Below are 17,181 nucleotides of genomic sequence, written 5' to 3'. Positions count from 1 at the left end.
GTGGGACTGTCACTGTCCTAAGTCCCCTTAGGGTGGCAGACAGGGTAGGGTAAGCATGGCTTCAGAAACTGGTGTTTTTTCCCCCGAAATCCAGGCAATTGCAACCGGGTCCTCAATTAGTTGCCAAGATGGAGGCGGTGTTTGGGAAGAAAAGTGCAATAAAGCGGCCCCTGCCCCCCCCCCCCCCCCTCTCTGGGAAGAGCTCTGACGCAGACGCGGGTCCTGCTGAGGCTGGTGACCCCTGCTGTCTTGTCAGATGGCGCTGACCAGGACCGTTCGGACGGTGAGGATGAGTCCCTGTCCGGGTCCGTGTGCCACAAAGCGCTTGTTGGAGCACTTATCATAGCTGTGCATGATACCCTGAAGATTCAGGAGACGGCAGATCCTTCTGCTGATGTCCCTTTTGGGTCCCGCAAGCCAGCACGTTCACCTAAGGTGTTCCCGTATCTGACTTATTTTGACAAATTCATTTACAAGGAATGGGGTCGCCCGCAACTGACCTTTTCGGTCCCCAAATCCATGGCGGTGCGTTACCCCTTTGAGGAAAGCCTTCTCAATAAGTGGTCGGCTCCTCCGGTCGTGGACCCCTCTATTGTCCAGGTTAAATAAAGTAACCACAATCCCGGTAGAGGGGACTCCTGCATTCAAGGATCCCACAGACAAGAAGGTTGAGGCAGTGGCTCGTTCCTTGTTTATGGTTGTGGGGTCAGCCGTGCGACCAGTACTGGCATCCGCACTTGTAGCGCAGACCCTAACTGTGTGGGCAAAGGTTTTGCACTGCGAATTGGGAGAGCAACAGGCTTCTCCTGTCTGCGTGGAACTAGCATACCAACTAGTGCAAGGCCTTAAGTACGTCTGTGACGCAACCCTGGATACTCTTCCCCTGTTATCCAGGGCTTCAGTGTCAGCTGTGGTGCTGAGGTGCCTGATTTGGCTAAAATGCTGGTCTGCTGACCAGGCATCCAAAAAAGCCCTGATGGATCTTCCCTTCCTTGGCGACCGGCTCTTTGGAGCCTCTTTAAATTACATTATTAAAAATGCCACCGGTGGTAAGAGTACTCTACTTCCAGAGGCCAGGAAGGCTAAGGATCCACGCCGTAGGCAAGGGCCCTCTTTTTCCTCTCGCAAACGGCTTTTTCGTCTGCCCGGAGCTTCGGCAAAATGTCCCCAGCCCGACAGGATGACCACGGACGGACAAAAACCTCCCTGGAACCACAAGCCAAACAAGCCTGCGAATAAAAGTGCTACCGCATGAAGGTTTGCCCCATGTCTCGGGTGGGGGGTCGCCTTCGGGAGTTTGCAGCCCGGTGGTCCTCTCGGTTATCCAACCAATGGGTCTGCGATCTGATTTCCTCAGGCTACAAGATAGTTTCTGTTTTGGCTGCCAGATTCTTCCCCTCCAGCATACCCTTATCCCCGGCTCGCCGGGAGGCCCTCTTGGGGGCAGTAAGGGACCTGCTGAGCCACGGGGTGGTTGTACCTGTTCCGGAATCGGAACGTTTCCAGGGATTCTACTCAAATCTGTTTGTAGTTCCCAAGAAGGAAGGGGTATGTCCAATCTTGGACCTAAAAACCCGCAATCACTTTGTAAAAGTGCAGAGGTCCAGAATGGAATCAGTTCGCTTAGTAGTCGCTGCACTCCAAGGGGGCTCCCTGGCGTCCTTGGACATCCAGGATGCGTACCTGCACATACCCATATGCTTTCGGCATCAAAAGTTTCTGCGATTTGTAGTCGGGGAAGCCCACTACCAGTTTGTGGCTCCTCCTTTTGGTCTGGCATCAACCACCCCGAGTCTTTACCAAGGTATTGGCTCCAGTTTTGGCGTTGCTGTGGCAACGTGGGATCGCGATTGTGGGATACCTAGACGATCTCCTCCTGAGGGCATCTTCCACCTCAGAATTAGAGGAGGATGTGGCGATCAACATGCAGACCCTGCAAGAATTTGGGTGGCTTTTGAACCTAAAGAAGTCGGTGATTGTACTGACCCAGCTTCTGGAGAACCTAGGCTTGTTGCTGGACTCCATGGAAGCGAGAGTGTTTCTCCCTTCAGACAAGCTGCAGGCTCTCAGATCCACAGTAAAACTGCTTATGAACCGCAAGTGGTCGTCACTCTGCTTTTGCATGCGAGTCCTGGGACTCATGGTACCCTCTTTCAAGGCAGTACCTTATGCCCAGTTCCACACCAGAGTCCTGCAGAAGGAGATTTTGACAAAATGGGACAAGTCTCACTTGTCCCTGGATCGACAGATTCAGGTGAGCCAGTCAGTCAGAGACTCACTGATCTGGTGGCTGAGGTCCCCAGATCTGGCTGGGGTGGAGTGATGGGGGTTCAGTCGGCCCAGGGCCTCTGGTCGACGGAAGAATCCAAGTTGCCCATCAATTTGCTTGAATTGAGAGCGATCAGACTGTGCCTCTCCACATGGTCGATGAGACTGCAAGGGCGTCCGATCAGGATCCAGTTAGACAACGCCACTGTGTGGCATAAGTCAATCACCAAGGGGGAACAAGAAGCTCGCTCACATACTTCGGTGGGCAGAGTGACACATACTGGCCCTGTCGGCCATTTACATCCCGGGAGTGGAGAACTGACAGGCGGATTATCTGAGTCGCCAGTTACTGGACCCAGGAGAATGGGCGTTGCATCCGGAGATATTCAGGTTACTGTGCCTGAGGTGGGGCACACCAGACGTGGATCTTCTGGCCTCCCTTATCAATCGGAAGGTGCCAAAGTTCATGTCCAGGACAAGAGATCCTTGGGCAGACGCGCTGGTAGCTCCGTGGGATCAGTACCGGTTGATCTATGCCTTCCCGCCACTGAAACTGTTACCACGCCTGCTTCGCAGAGTGGAAGCCGAGGGGATCCCAGTAGTACTGGTTGCCCCAGATTGGCCTCGGCGTCCTTGGTACGCAGACCTGGTGCATCTGGTGGCACACGCTCCCTGGCGACTGCCATTGCGAGAGGACCTTCTGTCTCAAGGTCAGATTCTCCATCCTGCTTTACTATCGCTGGCTTTAACAGCATGGCTATTGAGAGCCAGGTGTTGAGGAACTGGGGTCTGTCGGACTCGGTGATCCCAACTATGTTGAGAGCACGAAAATCATCTTCTCGGAAGATATACCATTGTACCTGGAAGGCCTACATCTCCATATGTGAGGAGAAAAGTTGGCATTCACGCTCCTTTCCTATATCCAGGATCCTACTGTTTCTTCAGCCAAGAGTAGACCAGAAATTGGGTTAAGCACCATTAAGGGGCAAATTTCAGCCTTGGCTGTCTTTTTTTTTTTTTTTCAGCGACCCCTGGCGCCTCACTCATTAGTGAGTACCTTTGTTCAGGGGGTACGACATGTAGTCCCTCTGGTGCGTCCACCATTACCCCCATGGGATTTGAACCTGGTGTTATTGGCGCTTCAAAAACCGCCGTTTGAAAATATCAGAGAGATTCCCCTGTTGAATCTTTCCCAGAAAGTGTTCTTTCTGGTGGCCATCAAATCGGCCAGAAGGGTTTCGGAACTGGTGGCCTTGTCTTGCAAGTCGCCGTATCTGGTTATACACAAGGATAAGGTGGTGTTGCGTCCGCAACCGTCTTTTCTACCGAAAGTGGTCTCGGCTTTTCATATTAATGAGGACATTGTATTACCTTCTCTCTGTCCACGCTCTGGATGTGGTTCGGGCTCTGAAGGTGTATTTGTCTACCACTGCCCCCTTTCGGAAGTCGGACTCGCTGTTTGTTTCGGTAACTGGTCCCAAGAAAGGCATGGCAGTCTCATCAGCCACCATTTCCAGGTGGATCAGACAAATTGTAGTACAAGCCTACGCCTTTAAGGGGCAGGCGCCCCCCTCTCCGGTCACGGCCTACTCCACAAGGGCAATTGGAACGTCTTGGGCCTTCGGACACCAAGCGTCTGACGCTCAGGTGTGTAAGGCAGGAACCTGGTCATCTGCCAAACGTTTACCAAGTTCCACAAGGTAGACATCAGTGCATCGACTGATGTCTGTTTTGGCCGCAAAGTTTTGCAGGCGGCCGTATAGTTGCAATTGAATATGCAATATATTTCCTTTTTTCCTGGTTTTTCGATTAAAACACAGTACCGTTAAGTTAATGTGCTGTTGCATTACATTCCGCATTTTTTGTGTGCAGTTAAGGGTACCCTGGTTTTGTGGTGGATTTCGCCACGCACTGTTGTTTTTTGTGGGTAAAGTTTCACTAGTTCCCACTTCCCAAGGTGGATGAAGTGTTTATGCTGTTTTCCCACCCCTCGTATGGCACTGCTTGGGGATGTACCAATGGTTATGAGAGGAGCTGTGTCGTTCGGGGAATATAAGAGAAAACAGAATTTTTTGTACTCACCATAAAATCCTTTTCTCTGTAATTGACCGACCGAAACAGCTTTGCGTTATACTTTGCGTTATACTGTTTGTTGACGTACTGATGACTGCATGGCAGGGTGGAGGGTTGTTGCCCAAGAGACCGCCCTCTGGGTGGAACTAAGAGTTCTGAGTGTTGTATTACAACTAATGTCTAGTATCTCCTAGTAATAGGGCAGAACAACCCAATGGTTATGAGAGGAGCTGTGTCGGTCTGTGAATTACAGAGAAAAGGATGATTTTTTTTTTTTTTTTTTAACCAAAAATATGTAGAAGAATATGTGTCGGCCTAAACTGAGGGAAAAAAGTTGTTTTAAATAATTTTTGGGGATATTTATTATAGCAAAAATTAAAAAATGCTTTTTTTCAAAATTGTTGCTATTTTTTGTTTATAGCGAAAAAAATAAAAAACGCAGAGGTGATCAAATACCACTCTATTTGTGGGATGTCAGTTTTTTTCTGCAGCCATGTCGTACGACCACACAATTGTCAGCTAAAGCATCGCAGGGCTGAAACACGAAAAGTGCTCTGGTCAGGAAGGGGGTAATTCTTCTGGGTCTGAAGTGGTTAATATCCATACCAGACCTGAAGGGCCTGGTAAGGAATTTGGAGGCTCCACCACGCAATTTATTTTTTATTTTTTTTTATTTTGGTTTGGGGTTCCCCTTAATATTCATACTAGACCCAAAGGTCCTGGTAATGGACTTGGGGGGAATCACAAGCCGTTTTTTTCAATGACTTTTATGTGTATTGCCGGGACCAACAATTCATTATAGCCGCAAGTACTTTTAAATTACTTTTTTTCCTTTTAGAAATGTCATTTTGTGCAGAGACTGTTGTAAATACGGGAAAAATGTGCCACTTTACTATAGACACCCCTGAGGTACGAAATTCAAAGGAATATTTAACTTTTAATGTTTCACTGTAAACATTATTAAAATCACTGCTCCTAAAAAAACTGCAGTTTTTAAAACTTTTTTTGCATTGATACATGTCCCCTGGGGCAGGACCGAGGTCTCCAAACGCTTTTATGTCAATACCAGGCATATAAGACTTTAAACTTAGCACTTATTTCTCCCATAGACTTTTAAAGGGTGTTTCGCGACTTTCGAATTTGCCCCCGAACATCCCAAATGGCAAACACCCGATGTTCGAGTCAAACTTACATTCGACTCGAACGTCGGGCTCATCCCTATAGGCCAATAGCCTTGATTAATGAAGATATAAAGATCTACACAAAGATATTGGCCGAGAGGCTGAAACCCTTTATGTCAAAATTGAAAGAAAAATATCAGGTGGGCTTTGTCCCAAGGAGGGAGCCAAGGGACAATGTAATTATAGCATTACTTTTAATCCATGGAGCCAAAAGGGGAAAGAAACCACTCTTATTTCTGTCAGTAGATGCCAAAAAGGCCTTTGACAGATTGGATTGGGACTATATGCTTGCAACATTGAGACATGCTGGCGTAGGTCCACACATGTATAACTTGATAGAGGCATTATACTCCAGACCAACTGCTCAGGTATGAGTTAATGGGACCCTCTCAAGTACCTTTACCCTTTATAATGGTACTGCGCTAATCACAGGCAGTGAGACATTGCCCGATCTCTGCAGCCGCACATTAGGGCAATGTGTCACTGCCTGTGATTAGCGCAGCGCTGCGCCGTCTTCCTGGCGGGCTCTGCACGCGTTCCATGCGAACACGCCGGAGCTCATCCTTACACGGCAGGGATGCCCACTTTTGCTGCCTTAACTTTTCTATCTCTGGAACCCTTGCTAGCAACTATACGGGCAAATCAGGGGTGTTAAGGTGGCCAGACAAGAACAGAAGGTCTCTGCGTTTGTAGATGATATGTTTTATGTCTCCAACCCAGGACTAACACTCCCAAATATCTTGGTGGGATTCGAAAAGTATGGAACGATTTTGAATTTAAAGATTAACCAAGAGAAGACAGAGATATTGAACATCTCTGTTCCCTTAGTGGAATGTAGAGATCTTATATCCCTATACCCCTTTGCTTGGAAGCAGAAAGGTTTAAAGTACCTTGGGGTTTTTCTGTCTAATTTAGAAGTGGATTTATACCAGGATAATTATTAGCCTTTTATTAAGCAAGACCTGAGGGGAATCCGGTGGATAAGCTGTTTTGGTTTGGCAGGATAAATGTAATCAAGTTGGTGACTCTCCTGAAAGCCATGTATGTCTTTCAAACCCTCCCGATAAACATCCCAAAAACCTATTTTAAAATTCTTAGAATATGGAGAAGGAGATTTACTGTATATGGAAAAACAGGAATCCTCATATCTCTATGGGGACTTTGGCTAAACTGAGGTCCGGGGGGGTTATATGTCCCGGATTTTGAGATGTATCAGGAGGCAGCGGTGTTACGGAGGACAATTGTCTGGATCCATGGAACCTCACCGAAAAAATGGGTATCACTGGAAGAAAACCTACGTGGAATATGCCTGGGTCACGTAATCTGGGTACCAAGGCAATATAGGGATCTTCCTGAGGACGTAGCCCCAATAACAAAGGAAACCTGTACAACATAGGGTTGCCTGTTTAAAAAAAGGCTATGGGAATATAAAAGTCCGTTGATGCCCCTTTCGTGTACTCCAGCAATTTGTAGATGCTCGCCCAAAACCCCTTCGTTCCATTAGGGAGCTTAACCCATGGGGAAAACGTATGGACCGGCGGGGATAAAAAGTTATGGGCTATCAAACATGTATGGGATGTTGATCTCTCCCCCGGGACCAGGGTCACCATGCTTTTTGGAGAGTTGGGAACTTGAATTGAACAAATCCATCCAAGCAAATGAAGTGTAAAGTTATATACTTTGTACACTCTACGTCAATAGATGCGAGAATAAAAGAAATTAACTATAAATTGTTAATTAAATGGTATTATGTCCCAGCAAAGCTTCACAAGATCAACAGAGAGGTATCTCTGTTGGGGGGGGATTGCGGGCTGGAGGCAATGGTTGCATTGCCCCCTGATTCAATCATTTTGGAGAGAAATATTGAAAATTATTAAGAAAATTAGTGGGGTTGAGATCAGGAAAGGTGTCTGGCAATGTTTGTTCAATGCTACGGGGGAGTCTAGAAAAAAAAAAAGAGCAACAGTGGTCCCGTTTTTATTGAACGCAGCGAAAGCTTTAATTCCGAGGCAATGGGAACAAAAGAAAATTCTGTCAATAAAAGATTGGTTTAGGGAAGTAGATAAAACTAGATTGATGAAAGAACTAATGTCTTGGCAAAAACTATTGTAGACAGGGATGCTATAGAATATGGAGGGGGTTGGCTTGAGTTTAAACAATCAAGGACGCAAGCTATATAGGAGATTAAAGTACTGCTAGAGGAGGGGGGGGGGGGGGTTTCCCCTCCCCTTTTTTTTTTTTTTTTCTTCTTCCTCCTCTCTCCTTCTCACATGGATGGAGGGAGAGGTGTTTAGGGGAAGTTAGGGGGATAGGTGGTAGTTTAGGGGAAGAGGGAACATGGATTTAGGGTGGAACGAGAGGGAGACCTCTTGTGTAATCCTCCCTAGTTCCACCCCTTAAATTAAAATGTAACTAATAATCAACTTTTTAGGTTTACACTGCTAAAAAGATTGGATTTTTTTCCCCATCCTTCTCTAAATGCAGGAAGGGGGAATTTTTATTTTAGAATTAGAATGCCCATCAATAGAAGGTGGTAATGCTGTATGAGCTATATACTCTAGGAATGTTATGTACCGTGTTTTTTGTAATGTGAAGGTTTTATATTTTTCATATGTTGACATTTTTGATTGTTGTGGAATATGTATGTCTTTTTCTAAAAATACAATAAAAACAATTTCAACATAAACAGTTAATGTATTGTCCCGAATAAAAATATATAATTTTTTCATATAAATTCCCCTCTGGTAGCGGGCTACTAGAAAATAGCCACATTGTTTCCAACGAAGAAATCTATCGACACATGGCCGCTATAATACTCTCCATTGGGCTGCAAGAAAATGGACGCCCATTAAATCCAATGCTCTAAACTATTTGAGGACATGTCCAGTGCCAGTTATCCCTTGATGAGGTCAGGTGACAGACGGCATGCGTAGGGACTGACAGGCATCGTAATTTACGTTTACATCCGAGCTAACCACTTGCTTACTGGGCACTTAAACCCTCCTCCTGCCCAGACCAATTTTCAGCTTCCAGCGCTGACGCACTGTGAATGGCGCGGTCATGCTACACTGTACTCAAATTTAATTTTTGTAATTTTTTCCCCCACAAATAGAGCTTTCTTTTGGTGGCATTTAATCACCGCTGTTATTTTTATTTTGAAAATAGAAAATTTTGAAAACAAAAAAATCATGTTTAATAGTTTGTTATAAAATTTTGTAAACAGGTAATTTTTCCCCTTCATTGATATGAGCTACTCAGGCAGCACTGGTGGGCACGGATAGGCTGCACTGGTGGGCACGGATAGGCTGCACTGGTGGGCACGGATAGGCTGCACTGGTGGGCACGGATAGGCTGCACTGGTGGGCACGGATAGGCTGCACTGGTGGGCGGCACGGATGGGGTACACTGGTGGGCGGCACGGATGGGGTACACTGGTGGGCGGCACGGATGGGGTACACTGGTGGGCGGCACGGATGGGGTACACTGGTGGGCGGCACTGATGGGGTACACTGGTGGGCGGCACTGATGGGGTACACTGGTGGGCGGCACTGATGGGGTACACTGGTGGGCGGCACTGATGGGGTACACTGGTGGGCGGCACTGATGGGGTACACTGGTGGGCGGCACTGATGGGGTACACTGGTGGGCGGCACTGATGGGTGGCACTGGTGGGCGGCACTGATGGGTGGCACTGGTGGGCGGCACTGGGCACTGATCGGTGGCACTAATGTGCAGCACTGTTGAGGCACTGATTGTGGGCACTGATGGGTGGAGTTGGTGGGCACTGGGTGGCGCTGGTGGGCACTGATAGGCGGCACTGTTGCCTATTAGGTGGCACTGGCAGGGGGAACAGGTGGGCACTGTTGAGCTGGCGGCAGCTCGCCATGATCAGGACTGATGTCCCTCTCATGGCTACCAGTGATCGGCTTTTTTTTTTCTCCGCACGCTGTCAGCACAAGGAGAAAAAATAGCCAATTGCCAGCTCTGTTGACATCACATGATCAGCTGTCATTGGCTGACAGCTGATCACATGGTAAGGAGTCGGGACCGATCTGTGATGCAGCATATCTCATAGACTCGCTGATCACAGGGGGCATGTAGGCCGCTTGGGAGCGGGACAACATCAATAGACATCGTCCCGGCAAAGCAAGTCTGTGCTGTAGCGTGGATCTGTAGTGGTTAATGAATAAATGTGAGTATATTTGTCATCTGTTTTATAAATAAATTACTGGCTTAAAATGCACTATTCGGAATCCTCCCCTTTCTTCTTTCCCCATACTACATATACACCTACTGGGAGAAAAAAGACTATTGATAACAATAGATCCATGCCACTGGCCCGAGAGTATGCCATTAAGAAGCAAGCAATGTGAACGCTGATTCCCATTACTATACACACATGCGGTTTCCTCATAACCGCAAGGTAAGAGGCTATTTTTGCAGAAAAGGAGAGAATTAACCCCTGGCACTTTGCACATTGCGGTTTTGCACAGAAGAAATATTTTTGCACATTAGTCCTCTTCTGTGAAAAAAGACAATCATTTTGCATATTACATGATTTTGTACTATTTCTTTTACACTCATCTGGAGAGTGTACACATCACTATATGTTTGTACATTCATGAGATTATAGTTAAATATTATTTTTTGCACTTATATTACTACCTTTAGCATTATTGTATATTGCTGGCAATACTCTGTTTCTGAGGTTCAGGTTGTTTTAGTTTAACCTTAATCTTTTTTTAACAGCGCAGCAAAAGCCATTGTTTATCTTTTTTTCTATGTATGTGTGGATTAACCCTTTTTCTGTGTTTTCAGAAGTAAAATTATTAATGTCTTCATAATAGTGTGGGAATACATATATATTTTATTTCAAGATGTCAACAGTAGAGAAATTTAACTGAAGTAGCGAGTGGTATGTCAATGCTCTGAAGTTCTAAAAGGCCCAGGCTCATTATGGAGCTATAAGCGTTTTTGATCTCTTGTAGTGAGAGGTACATATGAGCTGGCAAGCGAGCCTTGCAGCCGGTGGTGGTGGTGTTGATGCACAGAATCGCAACTCAAGTTGGTGGATGGTGTTGATACAGACCAAGAACATCAGTATTTGTCACTTGTGGACTTTTTATTTCTAAATTGCGGGTCCCGCGGACTCTTCGCTGCAGGGATACCCGCGATCGTCTCACGGGAGGCTGAACAGGGAGATGCGGAAGTAAACAGCATCTCCCCGTTCTGCCTAGCAACAAGTGACACTGATCTCTGCTCCCTGCGATTGGAGCAGAGATCAGTTTTCACTAACACACAGCCCAGCCCCCCACAGTTAATAACACGCCCCTAGGACACACTTAACCCCTACACTGCCACCCCCTGTTTAACCCCTTCACTGCCAGTGTAATTTACACGGAAATCAGTGCATTTGTATAGCACTGATTGCTGTATAAATGTCAGTGGTCCCAAAAATGTGTCAAAAATGTCCGATGTGTACGCCATAATGTCAGTCACAATAAAAATCGCTGATCGCCGCCATTACTAGTAAAAATAAAATTAATAAAAATGACAAACAATCCCCTATTTTGTAAACGCTATAAATTTTGCGCAAACCAATCAAACGCTTATTGCAATTTTTTATTTTTATTTTTTTTTACCAAAAATATGTAGAAGAATACGTATCGGCCTAAACTGAGGGGAAAAAAAAAATTTAATAGATTTTTGTAGGATATTTATTATAGCAAAAAGTAAAACGTGTTTTTTTTTTTTTTTTCAAAATTGTCGCTCTTTTTTTGTTTATAGTGCAAAAAATAAAAACTGCAGGTCTGATCAAATACCACCAAAAGAAAGCTCTATTTGTTGGGGAAAAAAAAGGACGTCAATTTTGTTTGGGAGCCAGGTCGCACGACCACGCAATTGCCAGTTAAAGCGACGCAGTGCCGAATCGCAAAAAGTGGTCTGGTCTTAAGCAAGGAAAATGGTCCGGTTTGAAAGTGGTTAATTAGCGCAGCTCAGTATCATTTATACAATATTGGGACTGTGCTGATATCTCACAGATGAGTTGGTGCTTGTATCACTTTTTTACATTTGTTTTATGTTGCACATCTAGCGCGTTTATTTCGCTTTTTTGGCTGTATGGTATACCCATAAGAGAACAGTATACTTTCTCATACAATTACGTGGTACAGCAGGTACATATCCGGAATATGACATTTTAGGGTATCAAACGCTTTAAAGTACACTACACTAACCTGTTCTTTCCTTAAACTAATGTCGGATGTCCCCAACTCACATTATATACACCAACACACTGACAAATGTCTGGTGGGAAAGCAGCCTTTTATAGTGTGAGGGCTGCAACCTTATTGTGAACCAACACTGTCTTGAAGGAAAAACTTTTTTAGTTGAGGGGAGAGGGATTAGAACACCTGTCAGATTTTATTGCTGTCTGTGCCCGTTTTGGAGATTCACCCTCTCCATTTGTCCTCTTTACCTTTGTCATTGAAAGTAAAAGAAAATTCTAAGTTTGGGTTGTCGCAAAAAAAGGAATAGAGGGGAAATCTTCCAATGGAAACACTGGTGACCTGGGGGTCCCAAAGAGATTCCTTTAATTCGGACATTTCCTCTCACTTCCTGTTTTGGCTATGGGACAGGAAGTAAGGCTAACTCTCTCCAATGGAACACAGATGGCAAAAATAAACCAGACTGGTTATAACCCTTCCTTACTCTATCCAAAATGAAAAATAGTTTTGCCTATAGCTCTAGACTCGTTTAGTTCTTACCTTTTGGACTTTGTAGTACCAGGTGCCTATTTCTCAGATTTGCAAGGTCGCCAGCTGGTCCTCTCCTTACATGTTTAGGTTTTAACAGGTGGATGTTCAGGATTCTTCGACAGCTTTGGTGCAGCATAACTTGCTTTAAGCCACTGTATGAGTTTGGAAATCTTATACCCTTATTGCCATAGTTTGCTGTGTTGCCTGCCCCTCAGTTGTATTGCTTATGCCGCGTACACACGATCAAACAAGCGGGTGGAAAAGTCCGGCAAACTCAAGTCCGCCGGACAATCCCCCCGTGTGTAGCCTCCGGCATACTTTTTTGACCCGAAAGTACGGCCGACTTAGAAAGTAGTTTTGCACTCCAATCTTCCCACCGGACTCGCATTTCGGCAGATAATCGGGCCGTGTGTGTGCCAGTCTGCCGTACTTTTGAAATGAGCAGACTTTTCCTGCCCGGAGAAAAGTCCGCTCAATTCGAGCGGTTCTCCAGGTAGGAGACGTCGCTGGCCCCGCCAACTGGTATGGACTTAAAGGGGAACCCCAACGCCGAAAAAAATCGGTGTGGGGGTCCCCCCAGGTCCACATCAGACCCTTGTCCGAGCACGCTACCCGGCCGGCCAGGAAAGGGGGGGACGAGCGAGCGCCCCCCCCCCCCTCCTGAGCCGTACCAGGCTGCGTGCCCTCAACATGGGGGGTGCCTTGGGGAAGGGGGGCCGCGCGCCCCCCCACCCCAAAGCACCTTGTCCCCATGTTGATGAGGACAAGGGCCTCTTCCAACAACCCTGTCCGTTGGTTGTCGGGGTCTGCGGGCGGGGGGCTTATCGGAATCCGGAAGCCCCCTTTAATAAGGGGGCCCCCGGATACCGGCCCCCCACCCTATGTGAATGAGAATGGGGTACAATGTACCCCTACCCATTCACCTGTAAAATAAAGTACAAAAAAAACACAACACACAAGATAAAATAATTTATTGCACAGCTCCGGGGGTCTTCCGTCTTCGGGGGTCTTCTCGCCGGACTCCTCCGCTATCTTCTTGTAGCTCTTTTGCTAGCGGAGGAGCCCGGCATTCTTCTTCGTCGCCGCGGCCTCTTCTTCCGACTTCGGGGGTCTTGTCCCCCTCTTCGGTTCTTCTGCTGGGCCACCGCGCCTTCTTATAGCTCTTTTACAGAAGTACAGGACAACCTTCCTTCTGTCCTGGGGATATAATTTTTGCTTGCTAAACTGAGAATTGCTGAAAGTGGGAGGGGATATATGTCCTCACCTGAAGGTGTCAGATTATAACCCTTGGTCCTTGAAGCCTGTATTCTGTACTGTATTCCAAAGCAGAAACTAATGCAGATATCACAATTTTGTTATTGGGTTTAGATGCTTTGATATTTTATTATTCTCATTATTTTTATTATTACTAATAATGTTGTTGTTCAGGATTTATATAGCAAAAACCATTTGCACATCGCTTTCCATCGTGAAATTCTGGCTGCAGTACAGCATTACGTGAAATCAAACCTGGAATTCTACTTTAGGATTACTTGGTTCTGCCAATTTGGCATCCTCTGTTATGAAGTATTTTTATGATATCAAAGTAAATAATTTTAACCTTTCATATGTTTTTCACTTTCAGTTTTTTGAATATACAACAAACCAAGAGATACGCTTCAATTCTGTAACTGAACTGTGTGCAGAAGTCCCTGACCATCAGACACATATTGGGATGACACATTGTCCTAAAGATGGTAATCCTGTTCCAGCAAATCTCATTTGGGAATTTAGAGATGTAAGTGTGCCTAAAAAGTTGTAAAAAAAAATACTTGCTAGCAGGTTTGCCTGTTTTTTGAATAACCGAAATATAAAAAGCATGTTATACATAGATATTTCAGTGGCCCACTCCTTTCTCACATGGGAGTTGCCATGAACACTTACGAAGGCTGTGTTTACATATGTGCGAATTGAATGTGGGTTTCCCCGCATCCAATTTACGTGATATGTGAGTGTTCCCAGTCAGCAATAGAGCTGGTTCACACAGGTCCAGGGTGGCCGCAGTCCGCATTACAAAAGAGTCTTTTGTGTCTTTGGATCTGGTTCAGGTGCGAATCAGGTTTGAATTTTTGCCTGAACAGCTGAACAGGGACACACCGGACCCCATGCTGGGAATTGCGGCCGCACAGATGCAAACCCAGCCTAAATGTCATCTTATTTACAAAGCTCGCTTTCCTAACACATACCATGCTATTAAAGCTTTATCCATGTTCCCCTACCAGCACTTTGGCTGCAGCTTCTAGACTGAAGCCTTTAGTTAACACCTTGCCCACCACCCCACATACATATATGGTGAAGCGGCAGCTCTTCTGCACGAAATCACATACAGGCGCGTAAAACACGCTTCCAGGTCTGCAACCGATTGTTCCCGACAGAGGCAGAATGGCGGACTGCCTATGTAAACAAGGCAGATCACCATTTTGTGAGAAGGGAAGACCGAGTTCCTGTGTTTCTGCTAATCAGAATAGTTAAGCCATCCCCCACAGAGTTGGAAAGCATTTTCTAGGCACACACAATCTTTTGATTGCCCCTGATGTTAACTCCTTCCCTCCCAGTGTCAGTACAGTGAGCGTGCATATTTTTTAGCAGTGATCTCTGTATTGGTGTCACTAATCCCCCAAAAAAGTCACTTGGCGTCCGATTTCTGCAATGTCACAGTTTTGCTATAAGTCGCTGATTGCTGCCATTACTAGTAAAAAATAAATACAAATTCCATAAAAATATCCCATAGTTTGTAGACGCTATAACCTTTGCACAAACCAATCAATACGCTTATTGGGATTTTTTTTTTTTTTTAACAAAAACCAAAATCCTAATTTGATGACTGAATTAAATTTCTTATCATACATCGCAGGACACAGAGCCATAGTAGTTACTATGTGGTTATAGGCCACCTTCAGGTGATGGACACTGGCACACCCTAAGACAGGAAGTCCACTCCACTACTGGGAGTACCTCAGTATTTTTCGCCAGTGTCTTAGGTGTTGGTCACGAGTAAAGATGTGCTGTGCTGAGCTCCACTGGAGCAATCCTTGCTGGGGCTAGCTATGCAGCCGGATCCATTCAAAGTGTCTTTGAATGGAATTGAATGGTAGCCGGGCTTCGTGGTGGAAGAAACGAGGTTTAGCCTGTAACACTTCTCTTTTTAGAGAGCTTGACCCCGGGATGCAGTACTTTGGTATTTTCAGCCATAAAATTTACTCGCGGGGTGCTTTACCGGTCCAGGAGTGTGGGTTCCCCGAGGGTCCATGGTTCCTCAAGGTTTGGTCAGTGAACCCACCATGAGGGGGGAAGATTGAGTCTGTTGGTTTTTACCACAGAAAACCCTGTGACGGGAAATTGAAGTGGAGTTTTTCTAAGAAGTTTTTACAATTTTCTTATGCAATGTCTCCTTTAATAAAAAAGCAAATGCTGTCATGCCTAAGAGTCACCACTGGGGGCTTTATGGAGCATGTACCTTCTCATGCTTTCCTCAGAGCCACGCTGTGTCAGCAGAAGCAGCAGGGTATTTCCTCCGGCGAGCAGCTCAGACCTCCGGCCAGTTTGGGAGAGGATTTTTCTTCACCAGACACCCCCCACCTAAGCTCTCCACCTCTCCCTGTGAAGGGGGGAGGCTAAAAATGATCGGCGATGCCACTCTCCTGTCTCCTCCTTGTCATCCCTCCCTCACACAAATGCTGATCCTGTCAAATTGGAGGCTCACCTGGGAAAACTGAGGGGGCGCGATGCAACGGAGGGGGCGGGGCTCAGCACAGCGTTGGCGTCCTCCAACGCGGGAGTGTGTTTAAAAACTCTATTTTTTCTGACTGCAGATGCTGGAGGGACACGAGCAAAGGGGCATGTAAGAGGTTTTGTGGCACAGGCATTCCTGTGACAGACCTAGCCAGGACAGAGGCTTTTTTGAGGGGACTGAATGCTAGCCTTTAGCCTACCAAAATTGTCTCAATAAAAATCGCTGATCACCACCATTACTAGTAAAAAAAAAAAAAAAAAAAAAAAATTATAAAAATACCATAAAACTATCCTCTATTTTGTAGAAACTATAACTTTTGCGCAAACCAATCAAACGCTTATTGCAATTTTTATTTTATTTTTTTACCAAAAATATGTAGAAGAATACGTATCGGCCTAAACTGAGGAAAATTTTTTTTTATATATTTTGTGGGGCTATTTATTATAGCAAAAAGTAAAAAATATAGATTTTTTTTTTTTTCAAATTGTCGCTCTATTTTTGTTTATAGTGCAGAGGTGATCAAATACCACCAAAAGAAAGCTCTATTTGTGGGAAAAAAAAGGTCGCCGATTTTGTTTGGGAGCCATGTCACACGACCGCGCAATTGTCAGTTAAAGCGACGCAGTGCCGAATTGCAAAAAGGGGCCTGGTCCTTTAGCTGGAAAATGGTCCGGGGCTTAAGTGGTTAATTAGGTTTCTTGTTACACTTGAATTGTTGGAGTAATATGATCAGGAGGGGGGAGCCTCCTCTTCTACTGTATATAAGATTGTATTCTTGTTCTAAAAAGTCAATGTTGAGCAGCTAAACATGTCTTGTGCTTGTGAGCGATTGGAATATCTGATATCTATATTCAGACTGGAAGGATGCAGGATATGAATGAATGAGATACTTGTATAGCGCACAATGCGAACTGAATCGCCTCTAGGCGCTGTGGCGAGCTTTGATCATCTGCTAAAAGAGGAAGGTCTTGAGTTTTTTCCTAAAAGCCAGATGATTTTCTTCCAGGCGGATGTTGATTGGTAGAGCATTCCATAGCCGAGGCCCTTGGACAGCGAATCTCCGATCCCCCTTGGATTTATACCGGGCTTTGGGCACGAGGAGGAGGTTTTTGTTGGCTGATCGAAGACT

At 45.6% G+C, this 17,181-nt stretch overlaps 1 protein-coding gene across 1 annotated transcript in view; it reads left to right on the top strand.

Annotated features, from left to right (window-relative positions):
• The window catches only part of GALNT4 (polypeptide N-acetylgalactosaminyltransferase 4), a gene marked incomplete in the record, with an annotated part of 451,007 nt that overhangs the window by 392,596 nt on the left and 41,230 nt on the right, over positions 1-17,181 (top strand). Inside the window, 1 exon segment of the mRNA XM_077491946.1 lies at positions 13,905-14,057. Within this exon segment, the coding sequence (XP_077348072.1) occupies positions 13,905-14,057 (153 nt within the window).

This window comes from Lithobates pipiens, unplaced genomic scaffold (assembly GCF_037356315.1).
Source record: "Lithobates pipiens isolate NorthernLeopardFrog02 unplaced genomic scaffold, aLitPip1_a1.2 Scaffold_19, whole genome shotgun sequence".
NCBI classification, from domain to species: Eukaryota; Metazoa; Chordata; class Amphibia; order Anura; family Ranidae; genus Lithobates; species Lithobates pipiens.
This window is presented reverse-complemented; position numbering and strand designations above follow the sequence as displayed.